The 27163-nt window shown below is 60.9% G+C and overlaps 2 protein-coding genes across 2 annotated transcripts; both read right to left on the bottom strand.

Moving 5' to 3' along the window:
* Positions 1-665: 665 nt before the first annotated feature.
* Positions 666-12623, bottom strand: MAN2A2 (mannosidase alpha class 2A member 2). The gene is made up of 23 exons (XM_056124265.1): positions 12431-12623; positions 9868-10009; positions 9148-9405; positions 8921-9065; positions 8495-8695; positions 8184-8324; positions 7870-8043; positions 7463-7649; positions 5947-6124; positions 5669-5871; positions 5384-5566; positions 5188-5302; positions 5023-5090; positions 4765-4930; positions 4300-4536; positions 4046-4168; positions 3792-3906; positions 3426-3559; positions 3177-3318; positions 2303-2439; positions 2026-2220; positions 1821-1931; positions 666-1387 (listed from the first exon to the last, which is right to left on the bottom strand). Exons 2-23 carry the CDS (start codon positions 9997-9999, stop codon positions 1235-1237), a joined length of 3498 nt encoding a protein of 1165 aa, XP_055980240.1. The 5' UTR covers positions 10000-10009; positions 12431-12623; the 3' UTR covers positions 666-1234.
* Positions 12624-19315: 6692 nt separating this feature from the next.
* Positions 19316-27063, bottom strand: FES (FES proto-oncogene, tyrosine kinase). The gene is made up of 19 exons (XM_056124499.1): positions 27000-27063; positions 26436-26657; positions 26110-26283; positions 24892-24988; positions 24596-24779; positions 23546-23683; positions 23357-23476; positions 23136-23258; positions 22866-23052; positions 22459-22542; positions 21823-22032; positions 21612-21734; positions 21273-21326; positions 20809-20927; positions 20605-20699; positions 20210-20333; positions 19977-20134; positions 19759-19881; positions 19316-19538 (listed from the first exon to the last, which is right to left on the bottom strand). Exons 2-19 carry the CDS (start codon positions 26646-26648, stop codon positions 19396-19398), a joined length of 2469 nt encoding a protein of 822 aa, XP_055980474.1. The 5' UTR covers positions 26649-26657; positions 27000-27063; the 3' UTR covers positions 19316-19395.
* Positions 27064-27163: the final 100 nt, after the last annotated feature.

Here is a 27163-nt window from a genome sequence, read left to right as displayed (position 1 = left end):
CTGTACAAGGTAGGCACGGGTAGGCACGAGTTCCAGTCCTTGGGGACTTTCCCTGGAACCAATTTCGGGGGCAGTGGTAAGGAAGGTTCTTCACTCCGCGTCTAAGGCTGTGTCTGAAGGGGGCGCCTTATCCCACCGGCTGTCCGCATACCTGGCCGTCTACCCCACACACGGAGAGCATCCACCCCCATCCACCCCACACTCCCCACTGCCCCCCAGTACACACACGGACACAGGAACTGTGAGGTCTGGTCAATGGCGACAAGAACCTGACGGAGCCCACGAGTCAGTGAGTTTATGGGCTGTGAAGCAGCAGGCTCTGACAGAAACACGGCAGGTGTGGTTTGGGTTACAGGAGTCGCGCAAAGTCTGGAGTTGGAAGGTCGGTGCCGGGATGTAGTGGAATGACCCCAGGTGAAAGTCTGGCTCGTGGGCAAGCCTGGGCATCCTGAACTTGGATTCTGGACGCACCCTTCATCGAGATCAGGGTGTCTGGAAATCTGACATTCACTGTTTCATTCAGCGTTTCCACAAAAGACCTAGCCTTGACCAAGTAGCGATCCCGCGTCTAGGAAGACCACCAGACCTTTTCTCTGCTGCTCCAGCTGAGACAAGCGCCATGCAGCCCTCCCCTGCTTCAGCTCCATGACCCGGCTGCCACTCCAGACTACCACGCACCAGGGCCTTGTGCTAAGGAGAGAAGTCTGACACCCCAGATGTCAGTGGGGCGGAGCCCAGGAACCAGCGGGGTCAGGGAGAGCCCCCCACCCTTGCCACCGACCCCCAAATCAGCACCCAGACCAAGAGGGGTTCTGCTCCCTGCCATGTCCATGACGCCAGGCGCAGCCACGGAGCACTGAGAGAAGAGCCCACACACAGCGGCTCCATCTATTCTGCAGCCCAGAACAGCAGGGCGCATGGCCCCGCAAGGCAGTGGGGCCCTTGAGCCGGCTCATGTCCAGTGGCCCCACTGGTGACTCCTTCCCTTCAGGCATCTCCTCCACTGCCACAGTGGAGAGGGGACAGTGCTGGGGCCTGTGCCCTGGGGGGGCGGCCACTCACCAGAGTGGAGGCTGGCCAGAGCCTCCAGACAGCCCAGCTGCCCCCACGCGGGCAGAAGCAGCAACAGGTGGGGGCAGGCTCTTCGCCCCAGTGCTGAGAGGTAGATGGGACAGGTGCCAGCCCAACCTGGGGGCAGGGTGTCTCTGGGGACAGGCCTTTCGGTGCCCCAAGCCTAGCCCAGGCGCAGGCGGAACGTGGCCACCTCCATGGGCTCCAGGTGGACCTCGGTGCTGTTGGAGGGTGAGGCTAGCGGGTAGAGCAGGGTCAAGGAGCTCGGCTGCAGGAAGGTCACGTCCAGGCCCTGGAAGAGGCTCCCCAGTGCCACCTGTAGAGAGAAGGGTGAAGGTGCGTCTGTGGGTGGCTCCCTCTGCAGACCTGCACACTGCTCAGAACCTACCAGAAGCTCTGGCCCTTGGGGCAACACCCCACAGCCACATGCAGATTCGTGGCCAGCCTGGTGTGTACTATCTGCTGCCAGGGAGACAGAAGCTTCTCGAAAGGCTCTGGATCTTCACGGTACTATTTCAGAATGGGCCTGGTGGGGCCCTCTGCCAGGACACCGAGACCTGTGGCCCGCAGTAAGCACCAGCCATAACATCCACATCTATGCCCCTTCCCTTCAGAGCCCTGGCAAGCCCCGCACTGCTGCCAGCCTCGCTGCCTCACCTGTGTGCCACACACCAGGTTCTGTGCGTCCCTCACCTTACCACAGCTGATCCCGGAATCCCCCAAACATGGGGGTGAGCCCCCCCCCTCACCTTGCCTTGGCTGGTGGTACAGTTGAAGCCCAAATTCTTAGCTTCAAGGCCACAGTCAAACCCCTTGCGGTGGAGGATGAGTGCAGCTTCTGCTGAGGGTGAGGCCTCCTCCTGGGGGGGAGGGAGTGAGACGTTGCAAGGCTGGGGGGCAGGGAACCACCCAGCTCACCTCCACCTACGGGGGTGGGGGCACCTTCGGGCTCACCTCAGCCTGCAGCGCCCGCAAATTGAGCAGGTGGAAGTCACAGGGCAGCGAGGAAGCCAGAGGGTGGAAGGAGTGCAGGACCGGGCCTGGCGACGGCCTCGTGGCCACAGGAAGGGCCAGCACGGGAGTGTTGAGGTGCACTGAGGTCAGGTGGCTGAGGAGGGACGGGAAGCTGGTAGGGAGGAGCTCGGGCACCTGCGGGAGACAGAGGACAGTGAGAGCGGAAGGGACCATGGCGAAGTCCCTCCCTCCCAAAAGAGCTGGGCCCAGCTGTCACCTGGCGGCCAGAGTCCACCTGGCGTTCCCACAGGAGGCGGAAGTGGTTGCGGGTCCTCTTGTTGTCCTTGAGTCCTTGGCCAAGGCCCCGGTTGTCATCCTGCATCAGCCGCCGGTCCAGGATCACCTCCAGCTGGCCTGGGGAGGTGACTTGTGAAGGCTCAGAACAGTGCCAGGAGCCGAGCCGTCCCGAGGCCATGGGGGGCCTGTGCCTTGGGTTCGGCTCCAGGCTGGCGCACGCAGCAAACGTGCCCTCTGCCTGCCCCACAGCGACCTGGCGTCCTGCCTGCCTCAGCCCTCAACGGGGCTGAGTAGGGACAGCCTGGCATGGCTGTGACAGTGGCTGTGCAGAGAACTGCATAGAGGACATCTTAGCCAGGGAAAGGACAGTCTTAGGTCAAGACCTCTGCTTGTCTTGGGGGGTGGGATGGGGGTAGGGATTGGTGGGGAGGTTGCGCCACACCCAGCAGTGCTCAGGAGTGACCATAATGTGTGGGCAGTGGAAGGGGGTTGGCAGGATGCAAGGCTTACCCGGTGCACTCTCTCCAGCCCAGGGACACCTGGCTGCACCCTGCGGCTCTCACGGCCCCAGGCTGAGACCTAAGTCAGTCCCTTTCCTAGGTCATCCCAGGAGATCTCCAAACCTCGGCTGGGCCCCCTGGCAGCTAGAACAACCCCCCGAGCACTTTTTCTCGGTCAGGAGTTGACGGTGTAGACAACAGAAAGGCAGATTTTTGTTTTGGTCTGGTTTCTAATCTTTACCAACCTCTTTCAGTCTTTTCTCTAGAGCAGCCCACGTTCTCTCTTCTTTTTCTGAACTGGAAGGGGGCAGGACTGGCTCCCCTTCTTGCACCCCTCGGCCCCTGCCCACTCACCATCACTGAGGCTGGAGACGCCCAGGGCCTGGGCCGTATGCAGGGTAAAGCGGCTCTGCGCGTCCTGGATGTAGGCCATGGTGGGCATGGGGTAGAAGTTGGCCTGCAGGGGCAGCTTCCTCAGGTAGCGCCGGGGCTGCACCTGGGGGATCGGGTTTGGACTCAGGGCTGGGTCCACAGGAGCCCTGACTCTGCTCTCCCATCAGCCCCCTGCCCTCCAGCTCGGCTCAGCAGGGCCCCAGGACACACCTGAAAACCATTGAGGTCCGTGAAGAAGGTGCCATGGCTCTTGATGTCCGTGTGCACACGCAGGGCCAGCTCCTTGTTCACGTAGTCCCGGATGTCCACCAGGCACGACACGTCCAGGGACAGCCCCTCTATCCCTGGGCACAGGATGGGGATTGAACAGCTGGGCTCAGAGGCCATGGGGCTAAGGGATCACGGGGCCAGGGGGATCATGGAGCTGGGGGCAATCTTAGGGCTGGGAGGTCACAAAGCTGGGTGGTACCAGGGCTGGGGGGACATGGGACTGGGAGGTCACGGCTGGGGGGTCCCAAGACTGGAGGGGGTGGTCACAAGCTGAGACCATGGGGCCAGGCCCACCTTCTGGCTCACCTGGCAGGTTATGGAGCCGGAACAGCAGCTGGACATGCTCGTAGTGGGTTTCTACCTCTGAGAAGAACGGGCCTTCGGTGACGCGCAGCACGGGCAGCTCCTTGGGGACGTAGGGCTATGGAGAGCCGGGGACAGAACATCACTGACCACCAGTGGTGGAGACAGGCCTGCGGCCCAGCACACCAGCTGTGACCAGGTTCCCCAGCCCACATCCTTCCGCTGACCCCTGTCCCTCACCCCCAGGCATTCCTCACCTGGGCCTCGCCATCGGGCAAGAAGAGGTACGCCCCGCTCTTGTCCTTGGCCGCACGGGTGCCGTAGACCAGGAGCTCCATGCTCAGCCAGTGTTCCTGCTCCTCGTCCACCCTTCGGATGCTCTGCCGAGAAACACAGCCCTGACCCCTGGCCCCACAGCAGCACGTCAGGCCTGCCCACAGAGGCGGCCCAACGTCCCCTGGAGCACCCCCCTGCTGGGCTCCCTCCGGAACCCCATCCGCCCCGCCCTTACCTTGGGCAGCCCCGTTAGGCCTGAGAACCAGACCTGCAGGTAGCGGTTGCTGAGGGAGAAGTCTCCGGTGCCGGAGTCGAGGACCCGCAGCGGGAAGGCCCCGGGCTTGCTGACCGAGAGCCGCCGGCCGTGGAGATAGACGCGCGTGGAGGAGGGCAGGGAGCGCTGCCCATCCAGGCCTGGCTGCAGCTGCAGGACACCCAGGCCCAGGGCGGGCAGGCGGAGGGGCACAGACACCTATGGGCAGCGCGGGGGCCTTAGTCCCTGCGCCAGCCAGGGACCCCGGCCACGGTCCCTCACATGCAGGGTGTGGGGACGACCTCCCACCGCTGACCACGGGGGCTGGGGGCAGACAAGCTGTGTTTCTGGCAAAGCTGAGCAGCATTTGCTGAGTGACCAAGGGTGGACATGCAACTGCCACAGCCACGGTCGGCACCCGGCCCTGCCCAACAACTCCCACCTCACCTCGTAGACATTGGGGACTGTGGCGGTGGCCGACTTCCAGTGGGCACCGACCTGCACGGCCAGGGGCTGCCCATCCTCCGAGAAGACCCGCACATGGGGCAGGTTGACCAGCAAGGACACCATACTGAGCCGCTCCTGCTCCAGGGGGTTGAAGAGCACCACAGACCTAGGTGGGGGACAGGAGCTCATCCTTGATCCCCAGCGGGTCAGGCCCATCCCCCCCGCCCCCGGCAGCTGGCAGAGTGGGTGAGGGCTCACCGGGGTGAGGTGTCCAGCTGGATCACGGTGCGTTCAGGCAGGGCGTCGTGCTTGGAGCGGCTGTCGTCCTGGATCCGTGGGCAGGGGGGATGGTGCTGGGCTCAGCCCTCCTCCCCACCGGCCGCCCCAGGAGCGGGAAGGGAAGGGGGTGCCCCCACAGCTCACCATCTGCAGGAAGGGGGCATCGGGGTCGAAGTGGTAGGTGTCCTTGTCCGCCACCACCAGGAAGTGGGCTGCGTTGGCGATGACCTGCTTCAGACCCACCAGGGCATGCAGCAGCCTGGGCGGGAGTGGACAGTAGCAGAACCCTCCACCCATGGGCGTGCCCACCACCCTGCACGGCCGCTCGCTCGGGCCTCACCTGACCCCGTAGTCCACCACCACGGCCTCCTTGGCTGTGCCCGTGATAGCGTCATGGTGCTGGAACAGCCCCAGCGAGCGCCGGGCCTCTGTCAGCAGAGCCAAGTTGGACAGCGGGTACTGACTGGCCAGCCCAGAGCGGCGGGCATGGGCCACAGCCAGGCTGTAGAGAATCTCTGCCCCACTGTGGAGCCAGAGGCACAGAGGTCAGCGGCCTGCTCGCGCCCCGCAGACCCTGTGTCTTCCTGCCCCTGGCCCTGTGGGCCAGCCTGGAGGGGCTCCTCACCGCAGGTGGGCCTCCAGCACCCGGTCCAGGCTCTTGTAGAATGGTCGGGAAGTGAAGTAGCCGGTCCAGTAGTGGTCTTCCCGGTCAGCGTAGGAAAAGAAGTCCCCACTCAGCACCGGGAAGCCAGGAGGCCGGACGCCCGGCTCCACGCCCGTCCTCTTGTACAGCGCGTCAAAGTACTCAGAGAGGGTGCCGAACTGGGCCTGCAGGAGCCAAGCCCACGGGGGTCAGCGGCAGGGCCGCGACAGGGGCACCCCGCCTGATGGGAGGGCCCAGACCTGCACGTGCAGCTCAGGCTTGCTGTTGAGGAAGTCAAAGAGCCGCTGGTAGTTGGAGAACTGCGCATCCCACTCCTGGGGCTTGTCGTAGCGGAAGTCGTCGCCCAGCGGGACCAGGAGGACGTTGCTGCGGAACAGCCGCGACTTCTTCCGGTACTGGTCCAGCAGCAGGGCGGCCCTGAAGAACCACCAGAACACAGAGCTCCCGTGAGCCGAGCCCGGCCACAGGCCCCCAGCTGCCCCTTACCAACACAGACCCCACCACGGGCAGGCAGGCTGCGAGCCGGGGTCTCCACTGCACTGAACATGGGAGCCCAGGGAGGGCCGGCCAGGGACTGGAAGCCCCCCCCCACGCCCCACTGGGCCTGACGTTGCTCCCCTGGGGAGTCCCCTCCCCAGAAACCTTCTTATTCTGTGTCTGGAACGAAGGGGATGGACCCTTGCATCTGGAGGGAGCCTCATCTGGTGATGCCTCTGGGCCATGAATTCTGACACTCCAGCCTCACTGCAATGGGGTCTGGGGCTGAGCCCCTCATAGAGGGACCAGGGCAACTAACTTAACCTCCCTGGCTGCAAGCTCTGGAGACTGAGGAAAACGTCCATGCTTGTAAGATGAGTCACAATGAACTGCATCAAAGCACACAGCAGGAGTAACACCCATCACCTTCATTCCCATCTAAACTTCAGGCCAAGTCGGCAGGAGCACACAGCCCCAGAGCCTGACCTCTGCAGACCAACCTCGCATTTGGTCCAGAGAGGCCACCGCTCACCCCACCCAGCTCCACTGAACCCAACTGGGCCAGTGTTCCTCAAGAACGGGTTTCTCAACAGGGACTCCTCTTACATGGGCCCCCATGACATTCCGAGGGGCCCGTAAGTGGGGGGCCGGGCACGAGACTGGTGAGCCAAGCAAAGACCAGGAAGAAGAAAAGGACGGTGGAAAGAGGCAGTTTGTGGGGGATTAGAGCCACGACAGTGATGCGTGTGGGTGCTACGCAGGCCGCTCCCACCTCAAGCAGCACCTGGCCTGCTGCCCCATCCCAGGCCCCGCTGGACTCGAGCTGCGGGTTTGGAAAGCACAAGAGACTTTCTTTCCACCACGGCCAGGTTTCACCTCTCAGATACGCGGCGATCAGACTGTCACAATGTGAAAACCAGTTTGGCTGGTTCTGTTCTGAAAGCAGATCGGATTCTGGCCCAATCACTGTTCGGATCACTCTTTTTTCTTACGTTTTTTGGGTCACATCTGGCGAGACTCAGGGGCTCCTCCTGGCTCTGTGCTCAGGGGACCACGTGGGGTGCCAGGGATGCAGCCCGGTCGGCCGTGTGCAAGGCAAGCCCCCTCCCTACTGTCCTATCACTACAGCCCCTCGCTTCTGTGTGAGCCAGCCAGTTCTGACTGACCTCCACCACAGGGTGTCTCGGTGCCGACCTGCACCCATCCCTTGTACTGGGACCCAGGCCCAGGCAGCAGAGCCTGCCAGAGGCTGAGGCCAGACTCCGCAGTGTCACGAACCTCTCGGCCACGTTGGCCTCCGTGATAGTCCGAGGCGGCACTTTCCAGGGGCAATTGATGCGGCCACCGGGCAAGCGTTTGAAGTCAAACTGGCAGCAGACCTTGGGGTCCGGGCCACAGGTATGGGGGACATCGTAGCTGTAGAAGGGCATCATGTGGCAGAAGATATCCGTGCTGGCGTCTGAGTCTGGGGTAGAGACACAGGCATGAGTTACTAGCTCAAGGCAGGGGCCGAGTGGGGGTGGGATGGGGGGTGTCTGCCAACTTGGGTGGCTAGGCCTCTGGGCGAGCATGGGGGCTGTGGGGACAGGCACCCATGGACCAGGCAGCAAGGCCTGAAGGGGCCAGAGGCAGACTCTGGGGCCAGCTGAGGACGCGGGGCCCTGCCCTGCCCTCCCCCGCCTCACCCCATGTCTGCCTCCACATAAACTCCAAGCTGTGGGTGGCAGCGAAGTGCTTCTTGATGGCATAGTGCACCCTCTGGATGAGCATGCTTGTCAGGTTGGCACGGCGCAGCAGGTAAGGCATGGTGGAGCTGTAGCCAAAGGGGTCCACTGCCCAGCCTGAGCGCGGGGTGGCACCTGGGCGGGGCGCGGAAAACACAGGTCCTAAAGGCCCGGTCCCTGGGCGGCGGCTCCCACCTGGCCAGTACGTGGCGATGTGCCCAAAAGGACCCACTCCGGGTCTGTCCTCAGGCCTGTCCCCGCCCACCCGCACTCACCAAGGTTCCTCTCCAGCCACTGGTGGCCCTCGATGAGCTGGTCGATCAGCGCAAAGTAATGTGAGTTGGCCTCATCCGGCATCACCCAGCCGCCCGTCGCGATCTCCAGCTGCCCGTTCCCCACCAGCCTGGAGTTGAGGGCTCAGTCAGCAGGGGCAGGGCCTGGCCGGGGACCCTCCTCCCGGTGCCTCCGTCTCAGCTCCAGGGGACACACTCATGCGGCTCTGATGTCTCCTAACACCCACGTCCCACTCGCTGGCTGGGCCTTCTCCTTCTAGAACCCTCTCCTGCCATTCTCCCCTCTCTGGCACCCCTTGTTCCAGTTCCACCCGGCACTGGCCTGCGCACGGCAGCTTTCTTCTGGGCACTGATGTTGTCCCACCACTTGGCGAAGAAGGAGACCTCGGCCCAGAGGAAGCGGCGCCGCGGGTCCTCCTGCAGCTTGGACACCATGCTGTTGAGGATGTGCTGCGTCTGCTCTGCATAGTACTTGTCAAAGGTCTTGATCCAACCTGGGGGGCCGAAAACGGAGCCTGAGGGATGGCCCCATTGCGTCCCCGCCCGCCTCCGTCCTGCCACCAGAAAGCCCACTGAGAGACAGCTGCATGCGGGTGGCTGCCTGGGCCCAACCCCTGCTGCCACTGAGCACCGCCAGGAGTGACCCTAAGCAGAGCCAGGAGCGGCTCATCCCCAAGAAGAAAGCCCAGCCCAGCAGGGCAGAGGCCGCACAGGCTCACCTGGGTCATTGTGTGAGTGGGGAACCACAAAAACCTGAAGGTCTTCAGCATCCCAGTCGTGGGGGCTATAGGAAATGTCGAAGCCCTGCTTCCACACGCCCCCGTCCAGGTTGTCGAAGGGCAGCTCCTCCGACACCGTCAGCATCTGCCAGGCAGGGCACGGACTCAGGGCTCCAGCCAAGGCACGAGGGGTGAGGCGAGAGGGGAGAAGGGTGCCAGGCTCTTACCTGCAGGTCTGGCTTCTGACCCTGGCCACCTAGAGCAAACTGGCAATCTCGAGGGGAGATGGAGAGGAAGCTGGGCTGTGGCTCAGGCGGCACCAGCCAGGAGCCGTTGGCCATGGGGTAGGGCTGCAGCGCCGGCGAGCCATCGGCGTGGGCAGTCAGCTCCAGCACCGAGTCCTTGATGTGGCTGATGATCTCGTGGTTCTCCTCCAGCAGCTGCTCCAGCTGCTCGATGCGGCTCTGCAGCACAGAAATCTGGCTCTGCCCCGAGAGCAGAGGCAGTCAGTCGCGGTGCCTGGCGGCCCCCGCACAGGCCAATGGAACCCGTGACAGGAGAGGCACAGACCCCCTGGGCTACAGTGCGCCCAGGTCCAGAGAAGTCGCAAGTGTGAAGGCAGAAACCCACCCAGGTGGTGCGCCCTGCGGGTGCCCATAAACGCTGCCAGGGATGAGCAACGCCTTCCTGGAATCCCGCTCTTACTCTCATTTCCTTTTTGGCTTTTAGCTTCAAGGTTTCTAGAAACTGTCCAGTGGGAAGGAACAGTACTGCCCGAGGCTGAACAAACGCAGCCAAGTGAAGTATGGGCACAGCCTAATGAGCTTGTGTATGTGTGTGTCCCTAGCCTAATTAGTATGACAGTGAGTGTGTGTGTGTGTGTGTGTGTGTGTGTGTGTGTGCGCGCGCGCCTGTGTGCTTACGGAGCAGCACCAGGCCTGACTCACCCGGGGGAAGTTGCCTCCGTTCTGGTGCCGGGCGGGGTCATGCTGCACTCTGTCCAGCATGAGGTAGAGCGAGAAGACGGCCACACAGAAGATCGCAGCCCCGCACACAGTCACCTGCTTCTTCAGCTTCATAGTGGCGGCCCACACCTGGCAGGAGGATGACAAGAAAATTCCTCTGGTCTCCCGCCAAATGCCCAGAGGTGCCTTCAGGTTGCTCGAAGAGCACCTATTTGCCATGCTCTGTGACTACAAGGGCTGCAGCACCTTGCATGCAGAGGCCTGGGCTTTACCCTGGCACCTTGTGGTCCCTGGAGGACGGCAAGGAATGAGCCTCCAACCATGGAGCCCTGAGTAGCCCAAGTACCAATCAGTGTGGCCCGAACATGCACACACACACGCACGCGTCCACACACACACACACAAGCTTCTGGGGTAAGAACTTATTATGTTATCATATTATTATAAAAATATAAGGGCTAGTGGGCTGGAGAGATATCACAGGTAGGGTGTTTGCCTTGCATGTGGCCGACCCAGGCTCAATTCCCAGCATCCCATATGGTCCCCTGAGCACCGCCAGGAGTAACTCCTGAGTGCAGAGCCAGGAGTAACCCCTGTGCATCGCCAAGTGTGACCCAAAAAGCAAAATAAAAAAAATATATATAAGGGCCAGAATGATAGTACAGCAGGACCGTCGCTTGCCTTGCATGTGGCCAACCTGGGTTCAATTCCCCGAGCCCTCCAAAAGTGAACCCTGAACAGAGAGCCAGGAGTAATCCCTGAATATTGCCAGGTATGGCCCCAAAACAAACAAAATGAAACAAAGAATGAATATATATATATATGTATATATATATATATAAACTCCAGGGGCCAGAGAGATAGTTCAGCAGGTTGGGCACTTGCCTTGCACGCGGCTGACCCAGGTTGGATCCCCGAAACCCCATAGGTTATCCTGATCCCCACCAGTCATAAGTGAGTGCAGAGCCAGAGTAAGTTCTGAGCACCAGCTGGGTGTGGCTCAAAAACAAAAAAAGAACAACAAAAATATATAACCCTGTGGTGCAGTCTAGCATGCACTTGGTCCCGAGTTTGATCCCTGACGCTGCATGATCCCCAGCATGTCCAGGTAGCCCAGGGAGCCTCAACAGTGCTGGGCAAAGTCCTGGTGCCACCAGACCAGAGCAGCAAACTGCAAGGTCTGCAATGCCCCAGCCACTCCTGAGAAACAAACCAGCCTGGGAATGTGGCTGTGTGGGAAGGTGCCAGTCTTGCATGCAAGAGTCCTGGGTTCCATCCCCAGAACCACACACACACACACACACACACACACACACACACACACACACAACAAGCTCCTAAGCACCACATCTCCCCTCTGGCTGTTGGTCCCAACCTGGATCAAGGCTGGGAGCAGCAGACAGGGTCCAAGTACCCTGACCCACATTGACCCACACTGCCAACACAGGGGGAGTCTTGATGCACTGACATCCATGGTCCCTGAAGCCACATGCACCCTCCAGGTACATTGGGGCCAGGAGTGTGCAGGCACCATAAGGAAGGGGCATGGACCCTGCCAGCACTATAAAACATACAGGCACGGGGCTAGAGTCATAGGACAACGGGAAAGGGATTTGCCTTGCATGCATCTGAGCTGGGTTGGATCCTAATGTTCCTTATGGTCCCCTGAGCACCACCAGGAGTGATCCCTGAGAGTAGAGTGAGCCCTGAGCACTGCGGGGTGTGGCTCAAAAAGAGAAAAAGAAAAGCACACGAGGCGTGGTGAGCACCAGTGAGAGTCTGGCAGCCAGCCTGGGCCTCCGCACCTCCACCAAAGATGAGAAACCTGCACCGAGGAGAATCTTGGCCATGCTCACAACTGCCCGTGAGAACCGTGAGCCTAGAGTCTGTGAATCTCGTGTGGATCCCTGGCACCATAAACAAATGGAACTGCTGGTCTGACTTGCCAACAACAGAGAGGGCAGGAGGACAAAAGAAATCAACACGCGCGCACAAACACACACAGAGCCCACCATCACCTACTAGCAAACTTCCCCTCTCTGGGGTTTGGACTCGCCGGACCAGTGCCCAGACGCTGGCCGTGCCGCCCTACAGGGGTGAGAGCCACCGGAGACGGGCCACGTGCGCGCATCTGCTTCCAGATGAATCAACTGTCTGTGTCCATCAAAGGGCACGGCGGTGCCCACGGAGACGCGAGCGGGCGGGGGCGGGGGCCTGTCCCCGGGAGGCAGAGCCTGGACTAGTCCAGCACCTTCCTGCCGCCCTGGCACTCCCCAAGTCTGCCCCCAGCAGTGGGGCTGCCCGCAGAGGTAACTTCGCCCCAAGGGGACACCCCGCCCTCGGGCGCAACCCAGCTGGTCCTGCTGCTCGCGAGCGGGGTCGCGCTCGGGGCCCGCGGCGCCCCCTTCGCATCTGGGGCGCAGGCCAGGGGCTCCCGGGCGGGCGGGCGGGCGGGCGGGCACCTGCCGCGGCCTCCCGGGCGGACGTGCCGCTCGGAGCCCGGGTCCGGGTCTGCGGCCCTGCCGGGCCCTGCCCACGCCTTACCTAGTCCGTGCCCCGGCTCCGCGCCGCTCGGGGCCCTCACATCCTTGGGGGCTGCAGCCAGCGCACAGGCAGCGACGCAGGCGGAGCGGCGAGTCCGGCTCCCGGTCGCCCCCGCTCCTCGGCGCGTCACGGCCGTCGCGCCCTCCGGGGGCCACAGCGGCCAGTCGCGCCGCCCCCCGCGCGCGGCGTCGTGCGGCGGCCGGGCAGCGCGGGGGCGGGGCCAGCGCTGTGCCCACCCCGCCGCCAGGCCCCGCCCCGCGCGCCCGACCCACCGACAGGCCCCGCCCACCAACAGCCCCGCCCACCCGCCTCGTCCAGGTCCCGCCCACCCGGAGGCCCCGCCCCATGCGCCCCGCCCTCGCAGACTCCACCCACCTATAGGCCACACCCACGCCACCCACTCGTCAGACCCGCCCCCCCCGCCCCGGGCCCCGCCGTCAGACCGCAATCCCTAGCAAGCCCCGCCCACCGCCGGGGCGGGGTCCGCAACGAGGCCACGCCTCCCAAAGCCCAGCCCCTCCACCAGGCCCGGCTCGGCGGGACTGGACCCCCGCGCCGGCCCCACAGTGCGCAGCCGCGGCCGGCCTGGCCTCTGCGCCGCGTGTTCCGCGCTGCGGACGGCGCCGCACGCACGCGCGCACTGTCGCCCTGGGCCGCCGACGCTCTTTTCTGGCAGTAGCCAGAGGCGGCGAGCGCGGTGGCAGCCGAGTAGAGACCCTGCCTCCTGCCCACCAGCCACAGATGGGCACGTTTGCTGCGCGCCAACTGATGCCACCCTGGAAAAGGGGCGCGGGTTGCGGACGTTCACTGACTCCGCTTGTCACCCAGCAAGGAAGATCGTCTTTTGCAGGGGCTGGACCTAGATGGGTTATAATCTTTCGTCGTAACGCTCGTCTCCACAGAGAATATCCGCGTGAAGTCTACATTTGTCAAGGCACTTGACTTGGGGCACTTGCGTTGCTGCATGTTTTCCGGGACGCCAGCGCCTCTTTGCTGGTCCCTTGTTACCGGTTCAAAAGGAAGGAGTGAGGGGCTGGGGGGATAGTACAGAAATTGAGGCATTGGCCTTGCTCGCAGCTGACTCTGGTTCCAGTCCCCAAACACGGCCTGGAGTGATCTCTGAGCACCTAGTCTGGAGTAAACCCTAAATAAGCCCTAAACTCAGTAAGCCCACTGGGTACTTAGCCCCCAAAGCAAGGGGGACAAAAAGGAAGTGAAGTCAGTGGTCCCGTAGGTGGCTTCTGTGAAGAGAGGAGGAAAGAGAGTCATTTTCTACCAATCACCCTCTGTCACCCGGGACCCGACTTGGAGGACTAGGACTGATAGACTAGGTCTGTGATGAGCCCCTATGCACCATAGCTTAGAGTCCCGCCAGCTGCCCCAGCTAGCTGTCAAGTCACACCTGACGTCCACTTGGTCAGCTAGATATGGGAGTTGCTCTCGGGCAGTCATGGACTCAGGTTGGAGCCAGGCATTGCTCTTTGCAGCGAAGGAAAGTCAGTTGTAGGCCTTTCCCAAGGTTTCAGGGTTCTTGTCTTGCCTCGCAGAAAAAAATTTCGGGAGTAGCAGTAAAGTAAAAACAGATTTTATTTGGAGGTTTTTCGGAAGGGGAAGGAGGGAGAGAAAGTGAGAGAGGAACGCGCTAAGAAAGAACTCGGGCTTCTCCAAAGGGGGAGAGAGCCCCTACATGCATCCCAGCGTTAGATAGGAAAATGCACATCTCAGGAGGGGAGATGAGGGTGACACATGTGCTCCGGCGCCGTATATGCTCGGCCATGTGGGCACAAGCTGCTCATGGGCTTGGCAGCATATGTGCGCCCTTCCTTTGTTCAAGGAGGCCTTTATAGGTTTTCCCAACCTGCCCCTATGTGGAGCTTCGGACTAGGTGGTAAGTCAGTTGTTAGGGAGGTTGCCAAGAGGGTAGAGTTGGAAGTGGTCAATGACCTTCTTTGAAATTCCATTCCTCGCCTTTTGTTCCTGTTGGAACTTCTCCCGGAAGAGGGTCCAGCTTTCTCTGGGTCTGTTGCTGGCCAGGTGATGGTCTTACCAGGCCTTGGTTCCTGTGTTTGCAGCTTTGATCCTGTTGGTTTTATTACTTCCTACGAATTCCATTGCCATAGGGGCCCTTCCCTGTCTAACTGCTGACAGCAAAAGGAACAAGGTCTGAAAGGCTCTTGTCTCTGCCCAACTGTTGAAAATTGTTTAAACAGATTGAGGTTTGATTAAACAGATGTAAAATGCTGACTCATTGTTTCCATTCCCATCTCTGGCATCGCCACCAAATCACTTGTCTGGATTTACTTGCTGGCTGGAAAGACTATCAGCAGTCACCGAGGTATTAGACCTAGACAGGATCTTTCCTTCCTTTGTGTCCTGGGTGACTTAGTGTCCCTTCCTTCTGAATTTTTCAGATTGGGAATCATAATCTTGATTTTCAGGACTGTTCTCTGAGTGTGCGTGTGTATGTTATCAGTTAGCAAACTTGCAGTATATAGTACAGAGCCTTTTGTTCTGTTTTGAGGCCACACCTGCAGTTACAGGGCTTACTCCTAGCTCTGTGCTCAGGTATCACTCCTGGTGGGGCTCTGGGGATCACATGTAGGGATGGAATCCAGGTGAGTGGCATGTAAGGAAGCACCCCACCCAGTTTTATTTTTATCTTTATAAATTTGTTCATAATAATTGATCGGTAGGGGGTAGGGCGTTCGCCTTACAAGCGGCCAACATGGCCGACCCGAGTTCGATTCCTCCGCCCCTCTCGGAGAGCCCGGCAAGCTACCGAGAGTATTCAATATGCCAGACACAGTAACAACAAAGTCTCCAATGGAGACGTTACTGGGCCCGCTCGAGCAAATCGACGATCAACGGGAGGGCCTTTACCTTTACCTTTTATAATAATTGATCACATTTAATATTCAAATACCAATCCCACCACTATCACACCTTCCCACCACCATATTTTGAGTATTTTCATCCCGAACCCCAAACCCTGCCCCCAGAGCGAACTGAATTTATTTTATATTGCTTGTTATGAACAATCCACTAGAAATGATCCAAAAAAGTTTTCTTAGAGGTGAGTGAAGATTGTCATGTTTCGCCCAGGAGCCATTAAGCCCTTCTGTAAGAGATTAGTAACATGTTGTTAAAGGTTGAGTCTTGTGTACTTATTCTATATCTGTGTAAATATGTTTCCCCCAAGATTGGTTACTTCTGCTTTAAACCCCATCACGTGGTGTGCTACTCTTAGGACATCGGTGGCGTGAAGTATGAGATGCTGCAGGGAGGCATTCGCGGCCACTGTGCCGTCCAGGAACAGATTCACTCATGGGCGAGGCGCGTCTGCGTGTGTGGAGATCGGCCATGAGCACGACAGCAGTTGCGTTCTGGAGGTTTCTGGCTGCCGGGGCTGGCTCCGTTGGGGCAGGGAGGGCAGCAAGGGGAACTCACCCTTCCGCATCCAGGTTGCCCCAAACAGCCTGTGTGACACCCACTGTTTTATCACTCCCACCTCACATCTGACTTTTTTTTTTTGCTTTTTGGGTCACACCTGGCGATGCACAGGGGTTCCTCCTGGCTCATGCACTCAGGAGTCACTCCTGGCAGTGCTCAGGGGACCATATGGGATGCTGGGAATTGCACAAGGGAACAAACTGGGGTTGGTGGGATGCAAGGAAAGCTCTGTAGCTGCTCTACTCCCTCTCTCTTGCCCAAGTTTTCATTTTGTTAATTGCTGTACAGAATCTGGGTCATTTGCAGTTTATTCTGCCCCAACTTGCCCCCCTGTAATTTTAATGACTTATAAACTGGAGTTCCACATTTTGCGGGGGCTTTTCTTCCCATTCCTTGTGTTTTTTTCCTCTCTGTACCTCACTTAAATTCTTGCATTACTCTATCTTCAGGTTCACTAGTCCTGTCTTCTGGTGTGTCTAGTCTCTGCTGGGAACTTTCTTCTTCTTTAGTTTGATGAGTTTCTATGAAGTTCACATGACGAGATTATCATCTCAGAGATGGTCTTTCCACTTTTACCTGGGGCTGATGCCCAAGGGATAAGTAACAGACATAGATCCGCAGATAATTAAGATATTGGGGTTGGCAGGATGGATTTTAAAATAACCATTGGTGGGGTGGGGTGGGGGGCAGAGTGATAGTACCTTGACCCAGAATAAGACCCAGGTTTTATTCCCAGCATCCCAAACTTGCCAGCCAGGTGTGATTCGGGAGTAGACACCCAAGAATAAACCCTGAGCACTGCTGGTATGGCCCATAACCAAAAAGAAAAAAAAAGTGATGGTAGGCTGGAGTGATGATAGTACAGTGGGTAGGGCTCTTGCTTTGCATGCAGCCTACCCAGATTTGATCCCCCAGCATCCCTCGGATCCCCCAAGCTCCACTAGGAGTAAGCCCTGAGCATCGCTGGGTGTGGCCTCCAAACAGAAAAGTCCAACGAGTGATGGTTGCTGTGTTGCATGGAGAAAAAGATAGACAAGATAAAAGCAAACAGAATTGCAACGGGGTTGGAATCCACTTCAGAGGAAATCAGGCCGGATGTGACTCAGAGGGCTAAGCTCAGGGCTTGCAGGCCTCACTCCCTCTGGACTTGCTCTTCCAGCCCAGCCCTTTCCTACCAGAAGGCTCCACAAGTCAGCAAGGGTTTTGAGTAAAAGTGTCTTGCAGGGGCCTCTGCAGGCACTTTCTGTGTGTTTAACCCAGGCAGAGTCCCAGCAGTCTGAGTCTGTCTTCTGAAGAGTGTGAACTGTATCTCTGTTCCAGACCCACCAAGCTCCAGCAACTTCTCACTTCCTTTCCCTGCTGGTAGTCCCACTCTGAGACAGGTCAGACTCTGGGACACCTCCTTCAGACCGGCTTTCCTCTGGAAAGCAAACTACCATCAACGCCCGTCTCGGGACTCCTTGGAGGGGCTCGTTCTTTCTCCCAGGAACTTGACTTCACCTGCTCATTGTGTTCTGTTGGTGATAGTCTGGGGTCACACCTGGCAGTGCTTAGTGGTACTGGGAATGAAAGTGGGCCCCACTGTTTCTCTGGCCCCAGCCGCCCTCATCCCTTCAACTTTAAAAACCATGTTTTTAGAACGCACGTCCTTCTCTTCCAGAAGGGAGCATAACATGACGCTTGCCATAACCATGCCACCGGACCCCATGCCAGGCTGTTTCATTCGGGGTGCTGCCGAGGGGGGGTGAGAGCCCTCCCCACCCCAAGGGACCCAGCCCCAGCAGTGGAAAACCTCCAGAACTCAACCACCGCCATGCCCACGGCCGCTCTCCACACACTCGGGCCAAGCCTCACCCACAAGTGAATTTTTTCCTGGACCGCTCGGCCTCAGAAGCCATGAGACACTTCATAGGACACACCCTACCTATACTCCAAGAATACCGCACCACATTCTATGGGATTCAAAGTAGGAGACAACCTACCTTAGAGGGAAATATATTATTTTAGTTCTGCTTTGGGGCAGGGATTGGGGGGGGGGGGTCGTGATGGAAACACCCACAATATAGTGGTGGGAAGGTGTAATGGTGGTGGGATTGGTGTTTGAATATTGAATGTAATAAAATATTGTGAACTACTTTATAAAAAAAAAACCAAGCAAACAAAAAACACCATGTTTGGGTATTTGCCTTGCATGTGGCCGATGTGAATTTGATTCCCAGCATCCCATATGGTCCCCTGAGCACAGCCAGGAGTAATTCCTGAGAGCAGAGCCAGGAATAACCCCTGTTCATTGCTGGGTGTGACCCAAAAAGCAAAGAAAAAAAAACACACCATGCTTTTAAGGCCGGGCATGTAGTTTAGTGGCAAAGTATTTGCCTTGCATGAAGTTCTGGATTCAGTCTCCAGCCCCACCCAGTATGGGGGGAGGGTCCGAGTGAGCAGAGAGACAGTACAGGGTACGGGGTTAAGGCGTGGCCTTACATGTGGCCCAACCTGGGTTTGATTCCCGGCACTGCAGCACCAGGAGTGACCCCTGAGCTATGCTGGGTGTTGCTCCCTAACCCAGTAAAATAAAAACAAAACAGAAACATGTTTGCCTCTTATGCTTCCTCCTCGTAGCTATGAGGTAACCTGAGGGACACCAGTCTGCCCAGAAGCAGAAGTTCCTCAGCCCTGCTTTGAGCGCTTCCAGGGGCCATGTACCTCAGCACCTCAGCACCTCAGCGTTCCCACTGAAGTCAGCCTTGTTTGTCGTTCACGGTGCTGGGGATGGAACCCAGGGCCTCACACCTGCAGGCAAGTGCTTGACTGCTGGGCCCCCCTCCTCCCCAGCCCAGCACCCCCCCGTTAAACCAGCTGTGGGGGCTGGAGCAATAGCACAGAGGGTAGGGCGTTCGCCTTGCACATCGACCTGGGTTCGATTCCCAGCATCTCATATGATCCCCTGAGCACCACCAGGAGTAATTCCTGAGTGCATGAGCCAGGAGTAACCCCTGTGCATCACCGGTATGACCCAAAAAGCCAAAAAAAAAAAAGCCACAAAAACCCGTTGCAGGGCCAGCTGCCCGTCCTCTGCCTTCTACCACGCTGTCTCCACTGCCACCAGTTCCACCCAGTTTCCTGCCACCTTCTGCTTGCACCGTGGCTGCCGGGACAGCTTCCCTGAGATTTCAGGGGGTTCATTTAGCAGCCCCATTGTGAGCAAACTCATCTTGAGAGACGGTCTCCTCTCTCCTCGGTCTCCTCATGGGCGCATGTGGTGCTGGTGTGCACTGAGTGGTTTCCTCATGGGATGCCAGACCTCCCAATGCAACAGCACTAGGCTCCCCGCCCCGCGCCCTCGTTCCAGACCTCAGGACCCCGACCTGGTCTCTGCCTGGCCCTCCAGAGCAGCGCACGTGGCCATGGCACCTGTGGCATGAGTGGTTTTATTACTTCCACGTGCGAGCCCCCCGTGCCCCCAGGACAGGAGCTGACCCAAGCTGCACCCCTGCACCCCCGTGGCCGGAGTCCTGCTCAGCGATGCCGCTTCCGGATGCTCTGCAGCTCCTGGGAGATGGCACTAAAGCTGGGTCGCTGCCGGGGCTCGTAGGCCCAGCACTGTTCCATGAGCCGGAACACGGCGTCCGGGCACAGCTCGGGGCAGGGCAGCCGGCCTCCTGTGGGCACACGGGTGAGGAGGAGGGAGGCCGGAGGCTGAGACCTCCGTCCCTGATGGCGCTCAGTTGGGGCGCCTGTCGCAGGGGCTGACAGACCCTCCGTCTCATGTTGGAATCATGGCCCAGGCCTGGGCCGGAGCAGGGCGCACTCTGCCTCAGCGCCCCCAGGGAGGGATCCAGCCCCAGCCCGAGGGGCGGCTGCACCCGCGGTCAGTCTTACCCTTCTCTACGAACTCCCGAGTCTGCTGGTTGCTGAGGCTGGGGTACGGGGAGGCCCCGAGGCTGAAGGTCTCCCAGAGCAGGATCCCAAAGCTCCACACATCACTCTCTGAGGAGTAGCGGCCTGAGGGGACGTGGGTGGGGCCTTATGAGTGTTACGTGGGGGGGGCATTGGCCAGATACCCTCAGATGGCAGCCAGAAAGGACGTGCCCAGATACCGTAGTTTAGGGCCTCGGGTGCCGTCCACTTCACGGGCACCTGTCTGAGCCCCCCGGAAGCTGCATAGACGCCATCGGCCTCCTCCCGGGACATGCCAAAGTCACTGATCTTCAGCACGTTCTTCTCGGTCACCAGGCAGTTGCGGGCAGCCAGGTCCCTGCGGGGGCGGGCGGCGGGCGGATGAGCTGGCGTGTCCCTGCCCCCCGCCAGCCACCCCTGCCCCGGCGCTCGCCTGTGGATGCAGCACTTGCTCTCCAGGTACTCCATGCCCGCCGCCGCATCCCCCACCAGCTGCAGCAGCGTCTTCATGCGCAGGCGCGCTCCCTCCGTGCGCAGGAAGGTCAGGAAGTCGCCCCCTAAAACCGGAAGAAGGGGCCGGTGACAGGACGGCAGGAAGAGCTTTTGCCTTGCATGCAGCCAATGCGGTTCGATCCCCGGCACCCCATATGGTCCCCCGAGCACCGCCAAGAGTGGCTCCTAAGTGCAGAGCCAGGAGTAACCCCTGATCATCACCAGGTATGGTCCCAAAAGACAGAAATAAATAAAGCCGGGGAAACTACCACCCCATGAGCACTCTGGGGAGGGGTGGGCGGAGGACCCCCACACCCCGCACCTCTTTGCACTCACCCTGTACTAACTCCATGACGATGTAGATAGGCTGTTTCTGGGTGCAGACGCCAATGAGACGCACGATGTTGGGGTGACTGTACTGCTTCAGGATCCTGGGGGCAAGGGCACCTTGCAGGTCACCTCCCGGGGGGGGGGGGGGGCATGTGGAAGGAAGGAGGGCGCCCTCCCGGCCTGCAGCTCCTGCCCTGCTCTCGCACCCACCTGGCTTCCTGTAGGAACTTGGCCTTCAGCTCGGCAGGGAGAGTCTCTCGGCAGGACTTGACAGCCACAGGGGTGTTGTCAGCCCGGAGACGCCCACTGAACACCTCTCCGAAGTTCCCCTGGAAAGGTCAGGGGCTCCGACCCAGCTCCCCTGGGGGCACCGGCCCTCCCTCACTGCCCCCACACTGCCTCCGCCGCTCATCCTGGATCTCTGGACTCTCGTGGGGAACAGAGAGGTGGCACAGGACAAAGTTCACTGGGTTTGGGGAGCTCTCTGGGTTTGGGGGAGTGACTGCTACCCTGAGCCCCTGAGAGCCACTCCAGGGTACAAGCAACCGGGGCAGCTTCCCCACACATGCCCCGTGGTCCCTGAGCATGCTTGGATGGGTCAGGCAGAGAATGCTGTGATGTGAGGGCTGCTGAGGGCCCAGCGGCTGTGAGAAAGCCGGCTGGGGGGTACTCACCCGCCCAATCTGCTCCCCCAACACCAGGTCCTCGTGGTTCAGCACCCACTTGTCCTGCAGAGGTCGGGCAGGGGTCAGAAGCACCCCAGAAGGTGTGCTGGGCCCTGGGGATGACGGAATCTCCCCCCGACTCCAGGTCTGGGCCCTGCGTTTGTGAGTCTAATGGATGGGGATCCGGGAGACAGCTCAAAGGGCTGGAGTGTGGACCCTGCATGCCAGAAGCCTGGGCTTGGTCCCCGAGCACTGCCAGGAGCAACTGGTGAGCACTGTGCTGGGAGCACTTCCCAGAGGGACAAAACAATGATGAAGGAAGGAGGGGATTCGGTGTGGGGCACTAACCTTGGGCACAGCCCTGTGCAGGAGGACGCCGCTCTTCTTGGTGAGGGGCTGCTGGGAGCGCAGCAGGTGGTCGACCAGCAGTGGGATGCTGGGGAAACCATCCCCTTCCAGTCGGTACAGGTTCTGGGGGCGGGGGTGCAGGTGGCGGCTGAGGGGTGGCCTGTGGGGGGAGGGAGTCGCCGCCCCCCAGCCCAGCCCGGCCCCCACTCACGTCGGCCGACTGGATGATGAAGTGGCGCAGCTGTCCGTCCCACAGCACGGACAGCACAGCCTCCTGCTTGCCCTGGCTCTCCCGCACCAGGAAGTCCCCCGAGTGCGTCAGCAGCTCGGCCACCTCGGCCCGGGGGATGGCGCCGTGGTACCACAGCTGCTCATACAGGGGCTTCTGGACCTCGGGGACCAGCTGCAAGGGCGGGGGGAGCTGGGCAGAGAAGGGGCGAGAAGGGGTCACTCAGCCAGCTGGAGCCATTTGGGGGTCTCTCTCCCGCTCCCCCATGCATACTGATGGCCAAGTGGCGTGTCAGGGGCCCCTGGCTAACGGTAGATTCGCCCATCAGCCCCCCCAGACGCTGGGACGAGAGACCTGGGCTTTGGGTTCCGCCACCCCCAGGGGGACAGGAGCTATAACCCAGGCTGTAGATCCCTTCGGCACGAGGCGGTGGGAAGAGAGGGGCGCAGGGTGGAAGGAGCTGGGGACACCCGCCATAGTGGAGGTACCCCCCCACCAAAGCAGCCTGGACTCTCCCAGTTTAAATCCAAAGCAGAGGAGTTAAGGGGAGGGGAGCTCCAAGCCTGGACCAGCTCCTGGAGCCAGGCAGAGGTGCCGGCCCGGCCAGGCCCCACTCACCGAGAACTTGGGGCGGAAGATTCCAGAAATGTGGCTCTTCAGGAGCTCCAGGGTGGGCGTCCTTCCCCCTTCCCGCTCAGGCTCCTGAGGCCAGGGACAGACGTCAGCGGGTGGCCAGGCTTGGGGAGGGGGAGGGCGAAAATGAGGAGCACACCGGGCCGGCAGGCGGGCAGGGCACGGGCACGGACAGCAGGCGGCAGGCAGGGGCCACAGACGGGCAGGTGGCGGGCAGGGGCAATGCTAGGGTGGGGGGGCGAGGATGCGCACACAGGTGGTGAACAAGGGTGGGACGGGCACGCAGGCACCAGCAGGGTGGGAGCGTGGACCGCGGCAGCCGGCAGGCAGGGCACGGACGGCAGGTGCTGGGCAGGCCGGGGCACGCACACGGGCCGCGCTCGCTCCCTCACCGAGGACGAGGTTGAGTGGCGGTCCTCCTGCAGCAGGGGCACGGGCGGGGGCTCGCCAGGGCCCAGCTGCTCGACCTTGGCCTGCAGCAGCTCCTGCTGGGCCTGCAGCTTGGCCTGGCCACACAGCGCCACCTGCAGTGCCTGCAGCGCCTCCTGCAGCGCCTGCCTCTTGCCCAGAAGCTGCACCCTGCAGGGGGGGGAGGCGGTAGGGCTCAGCCCAGGGCTGGGGGAATGCCCGGGCCCTGGGGTCCCAAGGTGACCCACACTCACCGCTCCCGCGGGGGCGTGCTCTGCTCTTCATCCCAGAGCTCCTGCTGCAGCTGTGCCACCGTCGCCTGCCTGGTGAACACTGTCTCGGCAGCCGCGGCCAGCTCCTCCGTCACTGAGGTCAGCCTGTACCGGAGCGTCCCAGCAGAACTAGTCTAGCCCTGGGCCCTGGCCGAGGGCACAGACCGCACCCCCCCGCCCCTGCCCGCCAGCCTGCCCCTCACATGTGCTGTACGCTCTCCACTGTCAGCTCGTTCAGCTGCAGCTCCCCAGGCTCCAGGGGCTCCCCCTCGTCCAGCAGCGACTCGTCAAAGGTGACACAGGGCGGGACATCAGGGGCGGACCTATGCCGGGGACAGACCCTGTCAGTCTCCAGGCCCGCAACTGAGGGGCGGGAGCAGCCCGGGCCTTACCCATACTGGCGCAGGAAGCCTTGGTACTCGGCCTCAGGCTGGATGCGGGCGGCAGCAGCGGCCATCTCCTGGTGGACAGCCACCATCTCGTCCTGCACCAGGCTGCTGATCTCCAGATACTCCTGCAGGATGTCCTTCCTGGGCCGGGCAAGACCCCCTGTCAAGGCCAAGCAGTGCAGTGCCCACAGTGCTGGGGACTCAGCTTTAGGACTGACCCCTATCTCAAAGGCCCACGGCTACTATTTAACCTGGTGTGGCCTCCCGATAACTGAAACGCAGAGGCTGGGAGTCGTGGCTGGGAGCCAGGGAGAGTCAGGGGCCCTGCTCGGGGCAGTCAGCCCAGCACAGCAGCCCAAAAGGCAGAAGACACCCACCTGTGGCAGGCTCCAGACTACAGGACAGTCCCTGCTCGACTGTCCCCGCAGCCCCGACCACTCCACTTGTGAAAGCAACCCCATACCGGCCTAGCCACACGTGCCCTGCCATCTCTCCGATGAACTCCACCCTCCGACTCACAGACCTGTGGCTCCTTCTCACACGCCGTGTGCCCACTGGTCTTTGCACCCGGAGTCCTCAACACAGTGCCTGCCTGGCCGTCTCTGCCCTGGCCTCCCACTGCCCACACCCATTCCAGCCACTCTCCACTGCAGACCTGTGGCCCACCCTCCCAGGTCCCTCAGCGGCCTGGGCCTCTTCCCCACCCCAAGCCCTCCCTAGAACCCCCATTTCTGGCTACAGCATGGATCCAGCTCTCCAGGCGGCTCGTACGCTCTCCCTTCGGAGACAGTCCTAGACAGCAATTGTTTCCCATTTATTTAGATTTTGGACCACACCTGACAATGCTCAGGGGTCACTCCTGGCTCTGCACTCAGGGATCCTTCCTGTCAGGGCTCAGAGAACCGTATCGGACACCGGGGATCCAACCTGGGTCAACCATGTGCAAGACAAGCACCCACCCCGCGCCTCTGGGCCCTGCTTTCTGCCTAGGCCCAGAGCCTGGGGGAGCGGGGGGCATCAGCCACGGGAATGAGCTGTCAGGGTGGGGCTCACAGGATGCGGGCCATCTCCTGGTGCAGGTCCTGCAGCGACTGGAGCAGGCCAGGGAGCAGGAGCTGGTGGTGGTGGTGGTGGTGCCGCTGTGCGGCCCGCACGCTCAGCACGTAGCGGTTGTGGTGCGCCAGGAGCTTCCAGAGGCTGCGCACGTACTTGTCCTTGGCCCTGTCGCGGTCCTTGTCTGCCCAGGGCGGGGAGAACGGAGGTCTGGGGACGGCACTGTGAACCCGCCGACCCCCAAGCCTAGGGTCCCTGCAACCCGTGTCCTCCCGGCCCTGAGGGAGTCCACGCACCTTTGCTGGCCTCCTGGTACTTGCGCCGGGCCTGGGCACTGTCCCGTGCCAGTGACCGGTACTGGCTCTTGAGCTTCTCGATGTCCTGATTGTGGGTCTGAAGGGGGGGTCCAGTGAGGCAGCGTTAACTGTGGAAGTGGCTGCAGGGAGGACTGGCCCCTGAAGGAGAGGGCCCAGCCTCCAGGTGCCATACCTTGAGGACCCTGTGCTCGGGGTATGGCTCTTGTAGGGAAAAAAGAAAATCCATCATTTAAATTTAACTTTTTTGTCTTGGGGCTATGCCCAGTGATCCTCAGGACTCTGTCCTGGCAGTGCTCAGGGCACCAAAGGGAATACCGGGATCAAACCTGGGTTGGCTGCATGCAAGACAAGTGTCCAACCCACTGTGCCATCACTCCAGCCCCCAAATCCATCATTTTTTTTTAACCAGGACTCCCACATCTTCCATTTTTATGAAGTCCTGCATATTCTGCTTCCTGCTGGTGGAACAGAGGGTTGAGGGGCTGGAGAAAGAGCATAGGGCTTAGCGTGCTTGCCTTGCATGTGGCCAACCCAGGTTCAATTCCCAGCACCCCGTGTGGTCCCCCAGGCCCTGCCAGGGAAGATTCCTGAGCACAGAACAGAAAAACCAAAACCAATAAATAAATAAATAAAAAGAAGCAAAACAAAAGGGTCTCAACCAGAGTTCTCATTCCAGATGTTTATGCCCTGGCATCCTCGTGGCAAGCCACACATCCCCCTGACACTCCTCTGAGCCTCAGTTTCTCCGTCTGGAAACAACACAGATGGGATCATCCAGGTGATGAGCATGTCAGCCCTATAGGTCACGGACCTCTTGAGGACATCACTCATCTCCGCAGCTGGAGGGCTGAGGGGGCCTCCCGCAACTGGAGAGCGCATGGTTTTCCCTTGTTCAAGGAAAATCTTATACAGAAGTGACTGAGGCAGCAGCACTTCGGGGACAGAGCGGGGCTGGCCACTAGGGGCCGCTGGAGTCCGCTGGTCCAGGGGCGCTGAGCAGTTCCCTGAAAAAGGAGACTGGGGCCCCAGCTCGACAGACCCAGGCAGGCGGATAGTCTGGGCTGTCAAGGGAGTCTGGAGGAAGCCTGCTGGGGCGTGTGGGAAGTGGGTCGTGCCTGCCCAGGGCAGGGAGGGAACTGCAGCGGGGCCTGTGGTCAGGGCTTCTGACTTCCCCAGTGGCCCTCCCGGGGCTCCCACCTTGGTGAGGTCCTGCTGCAGCTGCTGCCACTGCTCACTGTAGCTCTTGCGTAGCTGCTGCCGCTCCCGGATCAGCAAGCTCAGTCTGCTCAGGGGCCCCGCGTTCAGGTCCTCCGCGTGCTGCCTCAGGAGCCGGCTCAGGCCTTCCGTCTGGCTGGTGATCTCGGCCCAGGACTGCGACGGGGGAGGAGGGGGACACGTAACATTTGCGCCTGCCCAGTCCTCCACAACCCACACCCCACCTCTGGGGCCCTGGGAGGGAAAGGCCCGCCCACTGGGATTTCTGGGCTGGCCCGGGGGTGTGGGGGGTCCCCCCTGTGGCCCACCTGGCTGATGGGACTCTCGGGGCCAAGGCCACGGCTCTGCGCCCCGCCGTCCTGCAGGGACATGTGGTGCAGAAGCCCAGCGTACTCCCGGTCGCTCTTGACCCGCTGGGCCATCCACTTCCGCATGCCCTCCAGCAGCCGCAGCTCAGCCTCCTGCATCTGCTGCAAGGCCCCGTGGCCCTGGGGGCTGCACAGCTCCGAGGAGAAGCCCATGGCACCGCCCTGGACAGAGAAGGGCCAAGGCAGAGGCTGTGAGGCAACATCTGCAGATGGCAGAGGCCTGGGTGTGATGGGTCCCTGGTGTCTGGCCAGAGGGACAAACGGTGGCCTGCCTTGCGCCTGACTCTCCAGCTTCCGGTGTCCAGCCCAGCCCTGGCACTAAGGATCTCCCTCCCAGCCAGGCCCGGGGCTTGTGTGGAAGCGTCCTCTCCCAGGCTTCCCCCTGAACTCGGGGGAGGCAGGGATGGGCGTGTGCTGGGCCAGAAGAGCCCCCGCTGCGTGTCCCACCCAAAATGGCTCGAGGCCCGCGCTGCCCCCCGCCTGCCAGTCCCCAGCACGAGTTACCTCCCTTGGCTGCCGTTCCTGGAGCCGCTGCAGACGGAGTCCGGCCGGGCCGACCCCCAGCCAGTTCCTGCTTCCGCGCTTCCTCCTCCGTGGTTTCAGTTGGCCAGGCCTGGGGCGGGCCGCAGAGGGGAAGGGGCGGGCAGGAGTGCGGCCCCCACAGCCCG

This window comes from Sorex fumeus, unplaced genomic scaffold, assembly GCF_029834395.1.
Source record: "Sorex fumeus unplaced genomic scaffold, SorFum_2.1 ptg000051l, whole genome shotgun sequence".
Taxonomy (NCBI): Eukaryota; Metazoa; Chordata; class Mammalia; order Eulipotyphla; family Soricidae; genus Sorex; species Sorex fumeus.
The sequence above is the reverse complement of the archived record's forward strand: the minus strand, read 5'-3'. Positions and strand labels throughout refer to the sequence as shown.